This window comes from Mus caroli, unplaced genomic scaffold (genome assembly GCF_978045245.1).
Source record: "Mus caroli unplaced genomic scaffold, Mus_caroli_1 scaffold_15, whole genome shotgun sequence".
Classification (NCBI taxonomy): domain Eukaryota; kingdom Metazoa; phylum Chordata; class Mammalia; order Rodentia; family Muridae; genus Mus; species Mus caroli.
This window is the reverse complement of record NW_028227270.1, coordinates 29038268-29057857: the sequence shown is the minus strand read 5'-3', so window position 1 is coordinate 29057857 and position 19590 is coordinate 29038268. Positions and strand designations below refer to the sequence as shown.

The following is a 19590-nucleotide window of genomic DNA, read 5'->3' as shown; positions in this document are numbered from 1 at the left end:
CTCTCCCAAGCTAGATTGAGGACAGAAAACCTCTTTCCCTGGTAATTTTGGAAGGCTCCTGTTGGCTCCCAGGAGAGACATCCTGGTCTCAACCTAGGTGACCACCCAGGCACAAAATGCCTTGTGGTCTGGGAAAACTGTAAATTCATTTTTATATCCTCTTCCCCCTGTACTATTAACATAGACTTAATTCCCTTAAAAACCAGAGACCTGTTGGAACCTGGCCCCCAAAATTGGTTTCCCAGTCCATTGAGCAATGTGGACTTTGCAGTGACTTCATCCAGTGTTCTCAGAAGAGCGCTGGTTCCTTTTATAAGAGATTGTGGATCTTCAGATTGAATTCTGCCTGAAAGTCAGGGTCGGCTTGTGAAAAGTTGTTAAAACAACATCCTTAATGTGAGATGTCCACCCTCACTCTAAGCTACTTCCCCCTTTTCAAAGCACTGAATGAAGACTTCATTGGGTTTTATAGTGGCTTTCTGATTTTGGTAGTCTATACAAGAAGGGAATTTAGAAGTTCTTGCATATTGTTGATTGTCTGCCCATGTCTTGCCTGAAATACCATGATTGTTTATAAAAAGTATCTGTAATAAAGCTGGTGACAGTTAGGCTTCGGAAAAAAAAAAAAAGATTCACCCTTACAGAACTCAAAATGAAGCTTTTCAAAGATTAACACGCAAACAATGCTAGTGTTTTATAACCTGGAGCTGTTCTTATTTTTAACTAAAGGAGAGGGCATGACCTTCATCTACTCCTAAACACAGCATAGACTGCTTTAAAACTTTTGTCTGCCTCATTCCCAGGCTCCCTGCTGTGCAAGAGTCAGATGGTAGGCACCCCATCACTGATTCAAGCATCAGCCACACAAGCAGATTTCGCTCTTTCTTTCCTTTCTTTTTCTTTTTTTCTTTCTTTCTTTAAAAAAAAAACAAACAAACAAACAAACAGGTTTCTCTATATAGCTCTGGCTATCCTGGAACTCAGACATCTACCTGCCTCTGCCTCCCAAGTGCTGGGATGAAAGACATGCACCACCATCTATGCCAAACTATGAATCTTTTTCAATAAGCCTGTCTTTGGACCTTAAAGTAGAACCCAATGAGATAGATCCTATGCTACAAAGCTTTTTAAAAATAAAACCTCTCAGCCACATTAAAACATGTAATGGTTAATCTTAATTGTCAACCTGACTGGACTGAGAAGTACTTAGGCACGTATGGGGATCTGCAATGGTACTTCCAAAGACTAACTATGGCAAGCTCTGGCCTAGTGACCTGGATGTGGTAATCCCTGCCTGTATTCACAATGGGATACATGAGGTGTACAGGGAGAAGGTGGGCTGCCAGAAGTCTTACATCACTCACTCCTTCTCCACCCCTCCTGTGCCTCCCAGTGCCATGACATGAACTGCTCCACCACACCCTCCCCACCATGACAGACTGACAACTCTACAACTGTGAGCCGAGGTAATCTTTCTTGCTGTGAACTGTTCTTTCAGGAATGCTAGGCACAATGAAGTCACTACTGCGTGTGTATAGAATAATCTAATACACCGATTTAAAACTATACCAACTACAATCCCACTATACTACTTTCTCAGCCATGCCGTGTTTTCCTTCCTTGTCCACAAGGGGCAGGACTGAAACTGTTCTGAAACTGTTCATCATTCCTGTGCATTTCTCACTACTGTCCCCAAATATGTTCTGTCCTGCTCTAGTCTGTTCTACAAGTTTTTAAATTTATATAAAAACCTGTAGTTCCTTTGCCCAGCCTGATCTTTGGCTTGATACATTGTCAATGAAGATTTTAATATTGACCACGCAGGCCATTTTCATGGTTATACATTATCCTATAAATGTAACACAATACTTAACTGTTGGTGGGTATTTAAGTGCCTTAAATCAGACTAAACTGTTTCCAGAGAACTGATGGCCTATTTTATTAAAACACACACTAAAATACAAGATTCCTAAGGAACCTGCTTTTCTTTCACTCTCCTCATACCCTTGAATAACACAGACCTCAGATAACAGCATTTTTCCTACCTGCTCAGTGCCTCTGCAGGATGGGCGGGGCTTGCTCATGCAGGATCTGTACCAGGATGACTCCTGACAGAGCCACCAACAAGCTGATGAAGGGGGCATCAGAAAGGCAAGAGAATTGCCCACTGCCTTTGTTTGCACCTTGGTTATCAAGAATGCATTTTCCTATAATGTCAATCATTAGGTTTGAAATTATCACCAACTTTGTGGTCTGTGAAATCACAGAAACCAAGAATAAGAAAACTTGCAGCTTTTTAATTTTTTTTGTCTTTTCTCCTTTTCATGAGCATGCATGTGTGCTCTGTAAGTGTGTGACATATTTACATGTATGTGGGCCCATGTGGGCATGCAGTTGAATGACCACATGTGTGTGGAGACCCAAGGTTGATATCAGGAATCTTCCTAGGTCCCTCTTCCACCTTATCCTTTGAGGCTGAGTCTCTCAGTCAAACCCAGAGCTCTCTGCTATGGCTGGTCTCACTTGCCAACAGGTGGGCTGACATGCCTGCCCAGCACTGATATCAGCAGTAGAATGATGTATCATTTCTCTACAACAAACACATTTGGTAGTTTAGTTAATAGTTATGTTTATTATTCTAGCAACAGTTCATCCTTGTACCGTTAGTGATAAGCCTCTGAGTATACATCATCCCTACTGTGGTGGGGTGAATGAAAACGGACCCAAAGGCTCAGACATTTGAATACTTAGTCTCAGGAAGTAGAACTGTTTGAGATTTAGAGGGTGTGGCCTTGTTGGAGGAAGTATGTCACTAGGGTGGGCTTTGAAGTTTCTTCTTTCAGATCTTTTGTGATATTACTTACTCGGGTTTGGACAGCATCTTTTCCAGGTTAAATTCCTTGAGGTACCTTATTATGGCAGCCAAGGCGCAGATCACAGGCTTCTCCAAGTTAATGACACCAGAGAGACTCTGAGAGCCTAAAAACAGAATACAGATCCTCAATTGTATTACTGTTTAAAAAAAAAAAAAATATATATATATATATATATTTAAGTAAAATTCATCTACAAAAATAATCATTTCTATCATGTATACCAAGCTTGCATTTGAGAACCAAACTGTAATTACAAAAAACTTACTGCATGGAAAAAAAGACATTTCTTGTCTTTTCTCCTTTTCATGTGCATGCATCATTTTTTTACTAGACCAAATCATTTTTGAAAAGTAACATATTTTTTCAAATCAGAAAAATTTTAAATACTTTCACTATAAATACTTTAAACTATATATCAAAGATGTGTATGTAAGGTGAATTGACAAACATTTACAATAGTAAAAAAAATTATAATCAACCTAAATAAACATCCACAGGACAAAGATGAAATACATTTCAGTAAATCAAGATAAAGAAACTTCATTTTGAAAGAATGTCAACTAACATGAAGGCTGTGCACAGCACATTGCTCCTGGCTTGACAGAGCAGTATGTGGTCACCCTCATCCCTGCTCATGAAAATATTACAATGGCTTTCCATCCAGTCACCTGCTCTATCCTGCACGCTATCAGGTATTCTTAATGCAACCGAAGAATTCAATGTGGACATGAGATTATTAGACAAATTATCCACAGGAGTGATCTTCCATCTCTTCTATTGATAAGTTCGTCCCTCGTGTTCTTCCTCAGGTACCCTGTGCAGACTCCTGCTACCCTTACCTAAGGCATTACTGTGCCCTGTAAGCTTCCACTCACTGTGCTCTGTGGAGAACACCACTGCTCTCAACTCCTTTTCTGTGCACAGCTCTGTCACATGCGCATAGCTCTGTCACACGCTCAGCATGGCTTCTGCTGCTCGCCTATTAGGAGTTCAACCCTCTTCTCTGCCTTACTCTCTGCTTAGTGTTTGTCACACTAACACACTAACTGTGAATGCCACACAGACACAGACATGTTCACTCCTAAGACAATCCTTACGGATGATGCCAAACTGTCAATGATCACCCCTTGATAGCCATGTGACACGGGCAGAAACGTCTTCATTTTTCTTTATACACAACTGTGTTGTTTGACATTTTTTTACAGACGTTAAAAAGGATCACAAAATGCCCTCTGTCTACCAGTAATGCTTCATCACTTAGCGAAAAGGGTTCAGAAACCTAGGGCAACAGTTCTCAGCCTGTGGGTCTCTATACCTTAGAGGTTTAACAACCCTTTCAGGTATTGCCTAAGACCATCAGAAAACACAGATATTCATATTACAATTCATAACAACAGCAAAATTACAGTTATAAAGCACCAATGAATACAATTATATGGTTGGGGTCACCATTTCACGAGGAACTGTATTAAAGGGCCCTGGTATTAGGAAGGTTGAGAGCCACTGACCAAGGTTATAAGAACTGGAGAACAGCCCCTCCAACGGAGAATTCATTTTTACCTCATAGTTCTGTTTCCCTGGAAACTGTAAAAGTGGAGGCAGCACCATCATCAGTAAGAATTCTTTGAAGTCAGTGAGTTACACTTGGCTTAGAAAGAAACATACTCAGACCCAGAGCGCTGACCTTTCCTGAGGGTCCTGACTCTTACACTCTGCCAAGGTCCTTCAGAGACTGCATGGAAAGATTCCTCAAGAGCCTGAAACCCCTAAACCAGGGCAACTCACACCCACAGATAAGACTCTGTCACCTGGGGAAAGAAAACTTAAGCCCCACTGATGCCTTGGACTTCCCTAAAGGCTGCTGTGAGCACGGCTCACACTGAGGACGCATGCTCAGTAGGCAGGCCACTTTCAATCCCACAACCTTTCAGTTAATTTGTGGCCCAGAAATAATTGTGATGTCTTAGGATGTGTTTAACTGAGCTGAAGGTGCAGTCTTGATGCTAGGCCATGCTGCTTTCAGATGCAGGATACAGTCTCTGACATTCACTAAATGGGATTAAGAGGCGATAGAAATGACAGTAAGGCTTGAACAGGAGACAGGGATAGGGCTGATAGTAAGTGCTCTACAGCGTGTGGCACAGAGAGGCTAAGTTTGTCCTGACAGGACAGGAAGTGCCTTTCCACCTTGCCAACACTGCAACTAATGCTGACAGAACCTAGTGCACTGGCAGGAACAAAAGTGCACACACTTCATACCCTACTATGTGACAGCCAATGTGAATTTTTAAACAAGTAATGTCTACCACACATATTGAATCTACTCACTAATGTGCTTGCATTATAATTCAGGCAACCAGCCTTCTAAAATGATAGACCCCGTCAGAGTCTATCAAACAGTCTATTAAGTAATGACATGAGCAGTCTTTAAAGTTGAACATGAAGGGGTTGTCACTTGCACCTTCACTGAAAAGCATTTGTCTAGCCAGCAGTCGATAGAACAGTCAGAGGGAGGAGGAGGCTTTACAGCAGGAGACTGAGCAGTCAGAGGGAGGAGGCTTTGCATCAGGAGACAGAACAGTCAGAGGGAGGAAGAGGCTTTACATCAGGAGACAGAACAGACAGAGGTAGGAGGAGGCTTTACAGCAGAAGACAGAACAGTCAGAGAGAGGAGGAGGTTTTACACCAGGAGATAGAACAGTCAGAGGGAGGAGGAGGCTTTACAGCAGGAGACAGAACAGTCAGAGGGAGGAGGAGGCTTTACAGCAGGAGACAGAACAGACAGATGGAGGAGGCTTTACAGCAGGAGAGAGAACAGTCAGAGGGAGGAGGCTGTACAGTGGTATTCTCATGCTGCTGGTGTTCTCCTCTTGTGGCTCTGTGGTTTGTTCTCTTCTGTTGAGACAGGGTTTTGCCCACTAAATCCAGCTAGGCTAACATTAGAAATCCCCCTGGTTCAGCCTTCTGAGCACTGGGTGAACAGACATGTGCCAAGCAGGCCCAGTTCCTATGGTATTCCACATGAGTCCATGAACAGGAGTTGTGCCCTCGGACGCTCCCACGGATTTCTACTTGCTTTCTACTTGTCAGTAAACTGAGAGCCACACTCGTGTCTTTATCCACATCTGGTATCAGTGCAATTGAAGGCATAAGGGTAACATGAATAAAATACTTACCCTGGCTGTCAACTATGTCTCTAGCATAAAACTCCGTAACTGTCTGGAAAGCATGGCTGTATTCAAAGTAAGCATTATTCATCCTTTCTACTCGAATTCTGTCATCCCGCACACTGAAAAGAGAAAAATTGAAATTTGAAGAGATTCCCCATTATCTTGAATTACGTATATTAAGGTGTCAGTCTTGAATAACAACAAAAGGCAAACTCATTTCTTACTGTCTTCAGCACATGTTGAAAACAGAGAAAGGAAGAGTCCAATCGCTCAGGAAAGGTCTCATCTCATCAGGTAGCTCAAACTGTTACTTTTAGCCACTGCCATTTTACAGCACCTAACACATTATGACAACTTCATATTGAATATCAAAAAGAACCCTTTGAAACTGGAAGCAACTGGAGTATAAAGTTTATCAGAGAAAATATTTAAAGCATTTTAATGTGACCACATGAGTTGTTTAGAAATTATAGCAAACAAAACACTGAAGAGTTCGTTCTTTGAGGAGGGAGGCAGCTCTGCCTTGCTGACTTTTTACAAAGTCCAGTTTTGTCCGAGCTACCAGTCGGGTATACCATCGATTCCCCTCAGGTCAGTTCTTGCTCTTAAACAAAGTAATTATGTAACCCTTTAAAATACAAATAAAAGTTTTTACAAATAAACAAAATCCCATCATCTGTGCTGGACAGTACAGTTCCCATTTTCCCTGACTCCCCCTCCTCTTCTTCTGTTTTTCTCCCATCACTGGATGGCTGCTCACATGCTCACAGCCCAGACAGACCCCTCCAGTCTTTACTGTTTATCTGATCAGACACAAACACATACCACACATCACATAATCTATTCTTCACTGTATTCTAAGCTGATGAGATGACACTATATCCCAATTTGTTTCGCTACATAGTATTTCTTTAAAATCTCTGCTATGTAAATGCCTTGTCTATAACTCGTTCTTTTGAAGAGTGGAAGATGTGTCATAGTCTGTAAGTGCTGGTTTATTCAACCTTTTCCCCATGGCTTGAAATGCACTCAGCATCAATAGTTCATTACATACTATGTTCAAACACTTTTATTTCAAAGTAGTAAAATATCAGACACAGTTGTCACCCCAGTCACATTTACCTAGCACCTTAGGATGCAAACACAATCATGGACTCAGTGTGCTCTTAGGCTCTGCAGCATGGAATACTGCATGAGTCCATGAACAGGAGTTGTGCCCTCGGCCCGTGCTCCTTTTTTTTTTTTTGTTTTTGTTTTTGTTTTTGTTTTTTGAGACAGGGTTTCTCTGTGTAGCTCTGGCTGTCCTGGAACTCACTCTGTAGAGGAGGCTGGCCTCGAACTCAGAGATCCACCTGCCTCTGCCTCCCAAGTGCTAGGATTAAAGGCATGCGCCACCACTGCCCGGCTTGGCCCGTGCTTCTAACTTCCTGAGTACTGCCTTGCTAAGTCTGCAGTTTGTTTGGGGCACAATGTTATACTTTTAAGATTTATGAAGGCATACTTTACTTACTCGTAAATCCATCTAAGTAGTCCACTAAATCTTATGTATTCTACTAAAATTGATACTTGTTTTTCAAATATAATTTTCTTGAACTTATTTTTGTAGATGGCATGGGTGAGAAACATGATTTGACTCTCCATATAACTATTTTCAATCAGATATGATCATAGAGCACTGCATCTTGACCTACCAATTCATGACACTCCTTCACTACTTACTTCATATCCCTCTAGGTGTGACCCTGTTTCAATCCCAGCCCCCCAGACCTGCTCTTTTCTAAGGAGAGGTGGAGGGGGAGAGAGGAAAGAGGGGGAGGAGAGAGGCTGGCGGAGGAGAGGAGAAGAGGGAGGAAAACTGAAGTCAAGATGTAATATATGAGAGGTTAAATAAAAAGGAAAAAATAAATATGAAAAAAAATCAACTCACTGCACTGATGTTTCTGTTCCTCTGTATCTCACACTGCAGGGTCTCTGTTTCTGTGCTGCACTGTCTGGGTAGCCAAGAGACCGTAACTTGCTCTTCCAAAGCTTGTCTATTCTCTGATGATCCTTACAAGTTTCCAATTCACCTTACCCAGTTTCACAAAAAACTTTACTGAGATTTTGACTAGCTATGTAATAACTGATTTAGAAAGAAATGTTACCTTATCAGGAATGTTCACTGTTTAAGAGAGAGTCCTTTCTATTTACATCTTCCATATTCAGCACTAACATGCTATGATAATCCAGGGAGGTTCTACATTCCTTTGGCTCTGCTCATTCCCAGTATAGACAGATGGTGTAAAGCCCAGCGTCAGAAATTCTCATGTGCACTAAGTTAGATCCACCAATTTAGACACTTAAAAGTCAGATGGCTGACATAAGAGGCACTAGGCAGCAGGGAGGGATATTGTCAGCTATTCCAGCGCCTGCCTGGTATAGGAATCAGGTGATCTAAGACTACAGAGGTACTTATAAAGCCACACTCTGCACACCTGCATCATGATGAACTAGAAAGTCTCCCAGCTTCCCCTTTGCTCTCTATGTAGGCCCTTTTTGGTCCCTACCTAAAGCTTAAGGAAATTCTTGATACGGTTCCCTGCACCAAGCTAAAGGAAACTCCTACTTTTTCTACCTTTAATGACATTTCTTGTGAATAAGAAAAGTGTAAGGTCCGGCTTAAGAGTCCCACTGTGAAGGCCAATTAAACAGCAGCCTGAGGCTCGGTACTCTGTGCTGAGCAGATGAGGTAAGTCCTAGACAGAAAGCTCATGGCTGAGAAAGAGACAGCTCACTTAAACTTACTGCTACTCACAAACATAACCACAAAGATAAACTCTCTCATGTGGACGCACAGCAGGCATCACTCAGGTTCTTAGTCTAGTTTATAACCTAAAACGATAGACAGTGCAACAAACACCAATGAGGGTACGGAGAAGACACCTCCCTTCAGTATACTGGTGAAAATAGACAACTCACTTTACAAAATCAAAAAACCATTGTAATAATTTTGTTAATTTTCTTAATCAAAAATATTACTGATCAATTTTTGCTTAGAAAATAGTCTTTAAAAACATAACTTTGTAAAAAGTAAAACCATACACACCATTTTTACATCTTTTCAAATACTGCCATGAAACAGAGAACAGACTGGCTGTATCAAAACCTACGAACAATACACTGTAACTGCACAGTGTCCTTAAGTATTCCAAATGCAAGCTAGTGGAATGAGCAGCAGTAAGACTTATACGCTGTCTGCAGCCATGAGGGAAGTAGACAGGAACACCAAAGCATCTGGCACCAAACAGCAACCACGCTTACTGCAAACATAGCAAGAAGTGAGGAGCTGAAGCACAGGCAAGAGTGGTACAGCCACTGACCACGAGCACACACAGTCCACTGTGAGATGAGGACAACTGACCATGAGAACACACAGTCCACTGTAAGGTGTGGACAACTGACCATGAGCACACACAGTCCACTGTGAGGTGTGGACAACTGACCATGAGCACACAGTCCACTGTAAGACGTAGACAACTGACCACAAGCAGTCCACTGTAAGGTGTGGACAACTGACCATGAGCACACACAGTCCACTGTAAGATATGGAGGACAACTGACCATGAGCACACACAGTCCACTGTAAGATATGGAGGACAGCTGACCATGAGCACACACAGTCTACTGTAAGGTGTGAACAACTGACTATGAGCACATACAGTCTACTGTAAGGTGTGGAGGGACCAGAAGCCTCTAAGACCTATAAACTGACCAAACTGACAAAGGACTCATAGGGGGAGGGGTTGTGTGTGTGCAAGTGCACATGGATGCATGTGCCTGTGACAGACTGAGGTCAACCTCACGTATCCTTCCTCAGGGATGTTGCCCACACTGTTTTTGAGACGAGGTCTCTCATTGGCTTTCGGCTCCCCCACTAAGCAAGTTGATTTGCCAGCACAACACAAGGACCCTCCTGTCTCTGCCTCCCCATTGCTGGGATAGCAAGTAAACACCATATAGAGCTTTTAAAACATGCGTTCTGGGGTCAAACTTGAATCCTCAGTTTACAAGTGGATCATCTTCCTAGTCACTAAAGCCCTCCTTGGAAACAGAATCTCACACTGTAAAGATACTCTCATTAATAGAATCCAAAGTGAGCAGACAACAGACAAGAGTCAAAGTAATAAGTGAGCTACCAAGGTTTTAAATAGTTAACATTATGCAGAAAGTCATTACACTAACTCAGACATGAAACCAAATGACCACACACTGTAAGATGCACTGTATGCAAAATTATAGCAAAAAAGTGGATAAAAAAATTGTTAATTGTTAGGGCCAATGGCGGGGACAACTTCAAAGAGACTTGATGATACACTGACAGGATTCAACAACTAGACTAGACGGTGGGTATGTGAGAGCACAGATGAGCCACAGTTCACACTCTATATTTAAAATTCTTGAACCGGGCTAGTTATGATGATACAACAAATACGACTGCCATTGTTATGGTGGTTTGCATATGCTTGGCCCAGGGAGTGGCGCTGTTAGAAGGTGTGGCCTTGTTGGAGTAGGTTTGTCACTGTGAGCGTGGGCTTTAAGACCCTCATCCTAGCTGCCTGGAAGCCAGTCTTCTCCTAGAAGCCTTCAGAACAAGAGGTGGAACTCTCAGCTCCTCCAGCCCCACATCTGCCTGGATGCTGCCATCCATTATCCTTGATAATGGTCTGAACCTCTGAACCTGTAAGGCAGCCCTAAGTAAATATTGTCCTTTATAAAACTTGCCTAGGCCATGGTGTCTGTTCACAGCAGTAAAACCCTAACTAAGATAACCGTCAAGTTAGAAAAGTTACTTTCATCTATAATTCTCTTCTAAGAGCTCAGGAAAATGAATTTCATATAAAAACAACTAATAAAAAAGAACCAAGGTCAATTTCTAGCCAACTTATTGCAAGGGCAAAAAGCAGAATAACATGTCTATAGATAATAGCAGAATGTCAGAAAAATAAAAAGTCAAATCTCCATAAAAGTAAAAAAACCTAGAACTTAATTTTAAAAGGAATAACTATAAAAACAAGCCAATGGTTGTTGTTGTTTTGTTTTGTTTTGTTTTGTTTTTGAGACAAGGTCTCACTACTGTTGCCCTGGATCACCTTGTATTTGCTACATACCCCAGGATGCCCTAAAAATACCATTTATCCTCCTGCCTCTAGTGCTGAGATAACAAGTTGGAAAAAAGAAGAAAACAAATCCTCAGAAATACAGTCAGAACCCAGATCGTCCTAATGAAAAGGAAAATAAGTAACGCAGAGGGGAAGGAAAGCAGAAGGACACTAAGCTCAACAGGAACCACAGATAACAACCTACTGAGAAAGTGAAAACCAATGGCCGACTCAAAGGGATGGGGACAAGAATATAAAATACTCAAAGAGGAGGAGGAGAAGAAACCCCTAGAACAGGGCAGGTGATCTACACTAAACATGTAAAAGGGGCTCCCAGAATACAATGCTGAACCCCACCCCCGGGAACTTAGTAGATGTGGAATCTGCTGATATGGTTACAACATGCTTGCATTCCCAGCACGTCAGAGACTTGGGAGCACAAGGTCACCCTCAGCTACATGAAATTCTGTTTCAGAAAACAAGCACACAAAAAGCAGATGCAGTGGGAATCACCCAAACGCTGTGTCTCAGATTGTGGCCTAAATATCGGGAATGTTTAAATCCAGGTGCTCATGAAAAACACTTTAAGGAGTGAAACTGGTTCATCACTAGTAAGTCAGGACTCTGGAAGGACTTTCATCTGATGTCATCTGATGACTGGACACTCACAGGCCTCCAGGTGAATGGAATGCACACTAATGTTTAAGAGCCACTGACTTAGACAATGAAGTTTGGACAACCACAGACTAGAGATACCAGAATTAAGAATTCGTGGTAAGAATTTAATATGCATTTGCTCACAGAATCAAGCCTTAAAGACTCAGCATAGCAGAGGTGCTGCCATTAAAGATGTGAGGCAGGGGAAGGGGGGAGAGCGACGCCTGCTCCACCAAGGCAGACAGATGTGAGGGGAGAGAGGAGAGCCCACACTCCAACAAAGCAAACATACAGGGGTGACATGAGATGAGAGAGCATAGACAGCAAGCTCAGCTGTTTTCAGGAATCCATATCAGTGATGGTAAAACTTAAGGAAGTCAAGCACCTGCCACTGTAACAACAGAACTAACTACTTACATACGAATCTTCCATACGAGGAAATGGAGGGACAAAAGAAAGGCTGAAGACCCTACGTGGAAAGCAACCCCAAATTAGAATCTGAAGTATGTCATACGCTCTTTAGGTGGCTTATTTGTCTATGCATGTGTCTTCTCCAAAGACCTTGAAATAACGGGTAATTCTATGAATAAGGAACCTCCTTGAACCTTCAGGTATCTCTTCCCACTATAAACTATAGCTGTTTGAAGCAGTGGTCAACTTCAGGAATAGAATAAGATAACGATAAGACAGGATGGTTAACTGAAATATCTTGTTATGTATTAGCTAATAGCAGAGTCATGGCAAATGACTCAGAAACCAACTTCAAGAACCCTCATTACCTAATTAGGGGCCAATTTGAGCATGAAGAAGAAACACACTCAGTAGCAAATACATTGAATTAAACTATACTAGATGTGTTTAAAGCCAGGTGTCCACTTTAAAAAGTGGCTAGTTCACTAGCAGCTCATGTCAGGAGCTATTCAGTTCCTATGTAGAGAAAATTATATGCCATCTAGTGGGAAATATAACATATGAAGTCCTCTCACTCTTTCTCCAAAAGAACCTCCAAATAAAAGCACCTGGATTTTATTAAGCAGCTCAATTCAACTACAAGTCCAGACAATCCTGAGAAGCAAGTTAGACTTTATGACATAGCCATGAGACCCAGGCTCTGAAAACTCAGGAAAATCAACTATGTTTCTTCATCAGATAAGAGGGTACAGAGCAGGTGGGTGGGAGGGAATCAAAATAAAGCCAGCTGTGAGGATCAACAACAACAACAAAAAGTCACATAATAAAACCACAGGGGGATGGCAGCAAGGAAAGTTAGAGCCATGGTCACCCTGAGTGCCATGCCTGACCTTCAGGAAGGATTTGGCATTGATTACATGCTGACCTGGCCCAGGGCTAACCTCTAGCAGTACTGTCTTATTCCCTATATTTGAACCATATCTTAAGTTTCTTTCAAATAAAACACATATACTTCCATTTTGACTGAGCCTTTCTAAAATAAACCCCTTCAGAAGTCTTTTTACTGTATTCAGAATCCTTTCTCTAACTACCAACGTCCATCACCACTCAGAATGTAGAAGTACTGTGATATAAAACCCTCAAACAGCCCAACAGCAAGAAAACAGTAGCCGGACTCCTGAAAATGAACAACAGAGAGGTATTTCATCTTGTAAAGAACCAGAACAGGTATTTCCTAACATTCAAAATACAGATTGCCAACACGTGTGTGGAAACGTTCTTAGCATCACTCGTCATCAGGGAAGTCAAGAATCAAAAATATCTGACTTTTACCAAGTCAAAACTGTAACACTAGATTTTTTTTTTTTTTTTTAATGTCAGAGGTGATATAGGAAAAGAGGTACTAAACAAAGACAGGGAGGAAAGTTCTGGCAGACACCATGCAAAACAGGTTCTCTAAAAACTAAAAACTAGAATTATGCTCTGATCTAGCAACCCCACTTCTGGGTGGAATGAAGTCTGGATCTTAAAAAATACCTCTACCCTTCCAAGTTCATGGTAGACAAGTCCCAAAAGATAAGATGCAGAATCAGTCTATACTTACCAACAGAAGAATAAGAAAAACATACCATGAAATATTAGCCAGATGAGAGAAAAGGAAAATTGTGTTACAAGCCAAAAGCATAGGCAGACCTCTGAGTAGCATATAAGTGAACAGAGCCAGGTAGGAAGAAAAGCACTGCAGAGTCTCCATTATATGCACCATCTGTAAGAGCTGAATTTTAAAAAGCCAAGTCTACAGAGTGGCATTCAGAGGAGGGGGGACAGGTTGAAGAGGGAGGTGATTGTTAAACAAACATTAGTTCTGCTTTGAAATATGAACATGTTCTGCAGTGTCAATGTCCAACAGTGACCAGTTACATATCACCAAACAGGTAATAACATGAAGTGATGGATGTGAGAACTTGTTGTAATCATTTCACAATGGATCAACCCATCATGCTAAACATCACAAAGATAGACACTGTTTTCTGTCAAATACATCAGTAAACAAGAAGAAAGACTGAGAGATAGTACAGATTTGGAAACACTCCTCCTTTAACAGCTGTACTCGTTTATACACAGATGTTGAAAGTGAATTTGTCAACAGGAAATGAAGAAGGCTAAGAAGTGGCCATGAATAAAAGTGATGGCAGAATGCAAAACCTTCAGGGCACTCAGGTGGGTGCAGGGAAATTAAATCAACTATGTATAGATCAGGCTTCTGCTAAGTGATGTAGAGTAGGAAGCAGAGCCAATACTTCAAGGGTTTAACATGAGTCAGACATACAGAGACTGGAGGTGGCATCAGCGCTGAGTGGTCACAGGGTGGAACTGTGCTCCGAATATTGTTGAAGAAGTGGCTGCAACATAACAAATAGTTTAGGACATAATAGCTCCCCTTATCCATGAACAATAAGTGGCAAGACCCACAGTGAATGCCTGACACTGCTGACAGCATTAGACCCTTTAATAAAGCAAGACATAAAACTACCAGTGACCTACCACTTACATTCCCACCTATTTACCTAGTGGAAGACACATATCCATATAGTTTATAATGAAAAGCAGCAAAAATTTTAGTCTTTCATATAGTATACCATACCAGAGATCATTACTCGGTAGTAAAAAGCAATCATATACAACAGAAAAAATCATGCACAACAGAGAAAAGGTGTGTCAAGTGAAAGGAGCTGGTCCCAGATGCTAGGCATGAAACTTAAATGCTTCCGCACAGCAGAGCAAACAAGCACATGAGTGAAGAAGCAGCCTACGGAATGGAAGAGAGCCATTCTCACAGCCCTGCTTTGCTCTCTGCTGCTGTGATTAAATCCTGAGCAGGAACTTGGTGAAGAAAGGGTTTGTTTCAGTTTACTCCATCACTGAGGAAAATCAAGACAGGAAGCCAGAGACAGGAACTAAATATAGCACAGAATGGACGAACCCTGACTACTGACCTACTTCCCTTGACTGGCTCAGCTACCCTTCTGATGGCTCATTTGCCCATGGGTAGCACTACCCAAAATGAGCTGGGCCCTCCACACACCATCATGAATCAAGAAAATGCCCCAAAGACATGCCTATGGTTCAATTTGATAGCCCCAATCCCTCAATTGTGACTTCGTCCTGAATTGAGTTTTGTGTTGAGTTGATAAAACCTAATCTTCAAGTCAATTATACATCAGACTATCAGACTTGCTATCTAAAATACATAAGGAACACTAAAACCAGCTAATCCTACAATTAATAAATAGCTATAAACTGAATTAGCAACTGTAAAAAGAAAGATAAACTAGTAATAAAATATTTAAAATATTCGATAGCCTTAGCCATCAGAAAAACAAAAATTAAAACTGCTTTAAGATTCTGTCACCACGGCTAACATCTAGAAAATAGATGACAAGTGCTAGCCAATGTGAGGGGAAAGGGACCCCTCAGGTGCTGCTGTCGAGCACGTAAACTGTGGCCACCACTGTGGTGGGATCAGCATGGTGGTTGCTAAAACTGAACTACTGTGGACCTGCTATCCCACTCCTGGGATATTCAGAGAATCTGAAATCCTATCCCAGAAATACCTGCACATACATCTGCACCTGGGGCATTGTTCACTATAGTTAAGAAACAAGGCCAGCCTAGACGTTTATCAAAAGACAAACACAAAAAGAGAATACAGTCCATATACATAATGGGATTTTATTCAACTCTCAAGAAAAATGAAATCATGGCATTCATCAGAAAATGGATGCACCTGAATATCATTATGTTAAACAAAGACCAGGCTCAGAGGAGCAAGCACTGCATGCTTCTATCATAGTAAAATTGGTCCGGGGGTAGGGGTGCATACATGCACATGTGTGTAGAGACTATGAACAAGACCATGGCGACAAGGGATGGAGAGACCTTCAGGGTTGGGGGAACAGGGAAAAAGGAGAGCAGAGAGGCTCAGAGGGAAGGATCAGCGAGAGAGGCCAGAGGACAGACACAGATGGGTGGGGTAGGAGAAGGATAAACAAGGACAAGATGTGTGAAAAATGCCATAATAAAATCCACAACACGCTCATTTGTATGCTAACTTTAAAAAGCCAATTTCTAAAAGCCAGTCATAAAAAGACGACATATCGTTTGAATTCAGGCAATATGTCCAGAACAGGCAAGTGTATTGACACAGAGTAGAGAGTGGTTGCCTAGAGCTAAAGGAGTCACACTACCAGATATAAACATGAGAAGCTACAGAGTCATAGGCACTGGCAACATTGTCTATGAAGAGCATTCAGGTGGTCACAACTGCGGCTACTACTCAACTATACAGAGAGTAGAATGTTGATATTCATCTTCAGATGAATACACCAGCCACTCAGGAAAAGACAGAAAAGAACCATATCAATAATGCCAAGGGTACAGATGAATTAAAGATGTCTACTACAGTGGCTCGATTTGTGACAGAGACAATGACACACGAGTTGGAGAGGACAGTTCGCCTGGAGGCCCACGTAGGTCTCAGGTGATTTAGGAAGAAACCACAGGGAAATTGTCTCAAGTGCTGAGAAAAGACTTTCTTCTATGACACTAGAGACCACAACAGCCTAACACAGGGGCCTTTATGGAGTTTCTTCCTGTAGGCCAGTGGTTCTCAGCTTGCATGGGTTGTGACCCCTTTGGTGGTAGTTTACTAAATACCTTGCATATGAAATATCCATTATGAGTCAAAACAGTAGTAAAAGTACAGTTATGAAGTAGCAATGAAAATAATTTTAAGGCTGAGGGTCACCACAGCATGAGAAACTGTATTAAAGGGTCCCAGGTTAAGAAAGGTTGAGAGCTGCTGCTGGAGACTGACACCTAACCTTCCAGAAGCCTGCTGCAGCCGCTATTATGTATCAACTGGAGAAGCAGTGAGTGGCCTTCCCGAGCTCAGTGTTTCAGACAAGCTCTGCAAGTGAAGGAGGCGCCTGGTTACTAATCGCTGCTCTAATTAGGGCTTTATTTGGTAAGAAGATAAGGGTTTAGAAACCCATTAAATTTGATAAAAAATGGACTTGCCAGTTCTCCTCGAGACTCTCCTGAAGCATGGAGAATGCTCAGCCCATCATCTGGCCATATGTGGATTAAATATCCTCTTGCAAACATTCTGTTCTCAGACTGTTCTCATTCCACAGTCTCCCCTCCTTACCTTCCCAGATTCCTCAGGTGAAATTCAGTCCAAGCCACTTTCTCTGAGACAGGTGGAAATTCTTTCGTCTTTGTTCTTCTTGAGTTTCATGGGTTTTGCAAATTGTATCTTGTATCTTGGGTATTCTAAGTTTCTGGGCTAATATCCACTTATCAGTGATTCAATAGAATTGAAGACCCAGAAATGAACCCACACACCTATGCTCACTTGATCTTTGACAAGGGAGCTAAAACCATCGAGTGGAAAAAAGCATTTTCAACAAATGGTTCTGGCACAACTGGTGGTTATCATGTAGAAGAATACGAATTGATCCATTCCTATCTCCTTGTACTAAGGTCAAATCTTAAAGGCCAGAGGACAGACACAGATGGGTGGGGTAGGAGAAGGGGATAAACAAGGACAAGATGTGTGAAAAATGCCACAATAAAATCCACAACACGCTCATTTGTATGCTTTCCTCCCTGTCTTTGTTTAGTACCTCTTTTGGCCTTCCTCTTGTTCTCCCTTGGACTCCTCCACTAGCATTCACTTGGCCTTCCTCTCTTTCTGTACCCCTTCCGGCCCCTCTGTTTCCTCATGGTTCTGTGCAGTCTCCCCGCCCCTCTGCTCCCTCCTGGTTCTGTGTAGTCTCCCTGCCCCTTTGCTCCCTCCTGATTCTGTCCAGTCTCCCCGCTGCCATGTTCAGTTCACTACTTGTTCTCTGTGCTCTGGACTCTTCCAGACGCCTCTGGCTAGACAAAAACCTTCCTGTCAACCATACGTAGGAACGGTCATGTTCTCAGTTTATACAAGCTCCAAAGAGCTTTCCTATGTCCTGGACTTGAGCTTGGGATCGCAGATCTCAGCATCCTGACACCTTGCTGACCATGAAAAGGAGCACAAAAGGAGAGGACAAAGAGAAGCACCCCTAAGTGCAGCCATGCACGACCAGGCTGTAGCCCCTCTTCAAGCTTTTTACATATAAGTCAACAAACTCATCCTCAACTGAGGCTTTGGTCAATAATGTGTTCAAAAATGTCATTTTTGTTTTTAGGGTTTTTTTGGTTTTTTTTTTTTTTTTTTTTTTTAAAGAAGCTGGAGCCTTCTGCTGGGCAGAGAAGGGGTAGGGACTAAAATAGAAACTGAAATAACAAGAGGGAATGTGACTACTCTACAGTACAGAGAAGAGTTTTATTGGAGATGTAAGGGGGAAAGCAGGCAGAGGGGAGAGTCCAGGCTGAACATAGCCACAGACTCAACTGGACCATGTGAGTGGGAGGGAGAGCAAGAGAGAAGTTGTTGACCAAGAGAACAGTGTAGCCAAAACTGCTGAGTCAGACAAGGATCAGCCATCAGGGAGGGAGGGTAGGGGGCAGGGTGGGAAGGACCAGGAAAAGGACTGAAACTTGTCCTCTGTTTGAGACCTAACAGACACAATCACACTGGTCTACACTGCCACCGTGAACCACAGTGTGGAAGACCCGACTTTATACTCAGCCACAGAGCCCGCTTCAGAGACAAACAAGAGTATGTTCCAGAGACCTGGGGTCATGAAGGACCCCTCACCACCAAGTAGCTAAAGAAAGGACTCCACTCAGCCAAGTTAGCACCAAGAATCAAGACTTAGGAACAAACTAGGGCGATGAGTAAAGGGGCCTGAAGACAAAAGAGCAGGTAGATCTCCCCATTGTTTGAACCCCATGGTCACACAAGAGTCACACAAGCCTGAGGTCTAAGGCCCAGGAAGTACTAAGGCCAGCATGCCTGGAGCTGAAAGATTGAAAAGAGCATTTCTACACAGCAAGATACCTGAGCTGGGGAAACTTTAGCTTGTCATGGCTTTTGGTTTTATGTGTTCCTTCAAAGTGGTTACAAGGGTCACTCTGTGACCTTTAAAGGAAAGCTCCACCAAAAACTTCCCGGGCTGAAGCCCTGGCTCAACAGCTCTTCATTTTGGCTGCACTCACAGGGGACCTGAGTGTGGTTCCTAGCACACGCATGGTGGCTCACAACCATCTGGAACTTTAGTTCCAGGGGATCCAAGACTCTCTTCTGACCTCCTCTGACATCAAGCGTGCACACAGTACACGCGCAAACATAAAAGCAAACGCCCATACACATGAAGCAAAACTTTCTTAAACTTTTAAAGA

At 42.3% G+C, this 19590-nt stretch overlaps 1 protein-coding gene across 2 annotated transcripts in view; it reads right to left on the bottom strand.

The window, feature by feature from the left end:
- Msh3 (mutS homolog 3) overlaps nt 1–19590 on the bottom strand; it is a 149134-nt gene that overhangs the window by 96532 nt on the left and 33012 nt on the right. For both annotated transcript variants that reach the window (XM_021180634.3, XM_021180633.3), the window contains exons 9-10: nt 6053–6165; nt 2865–2979 (exon numbers count right to left, since the gene is read on the bottom strand). In XM_021180634.3, coding sequence (XP_021036293.1) covers nt 2865–2979; nt 6053–6165 — 228 coding nt within the window. The remainder of the gene's footprint in view (nt 1–2864; nt 2980–6052; nt 6166–19590) is intronic.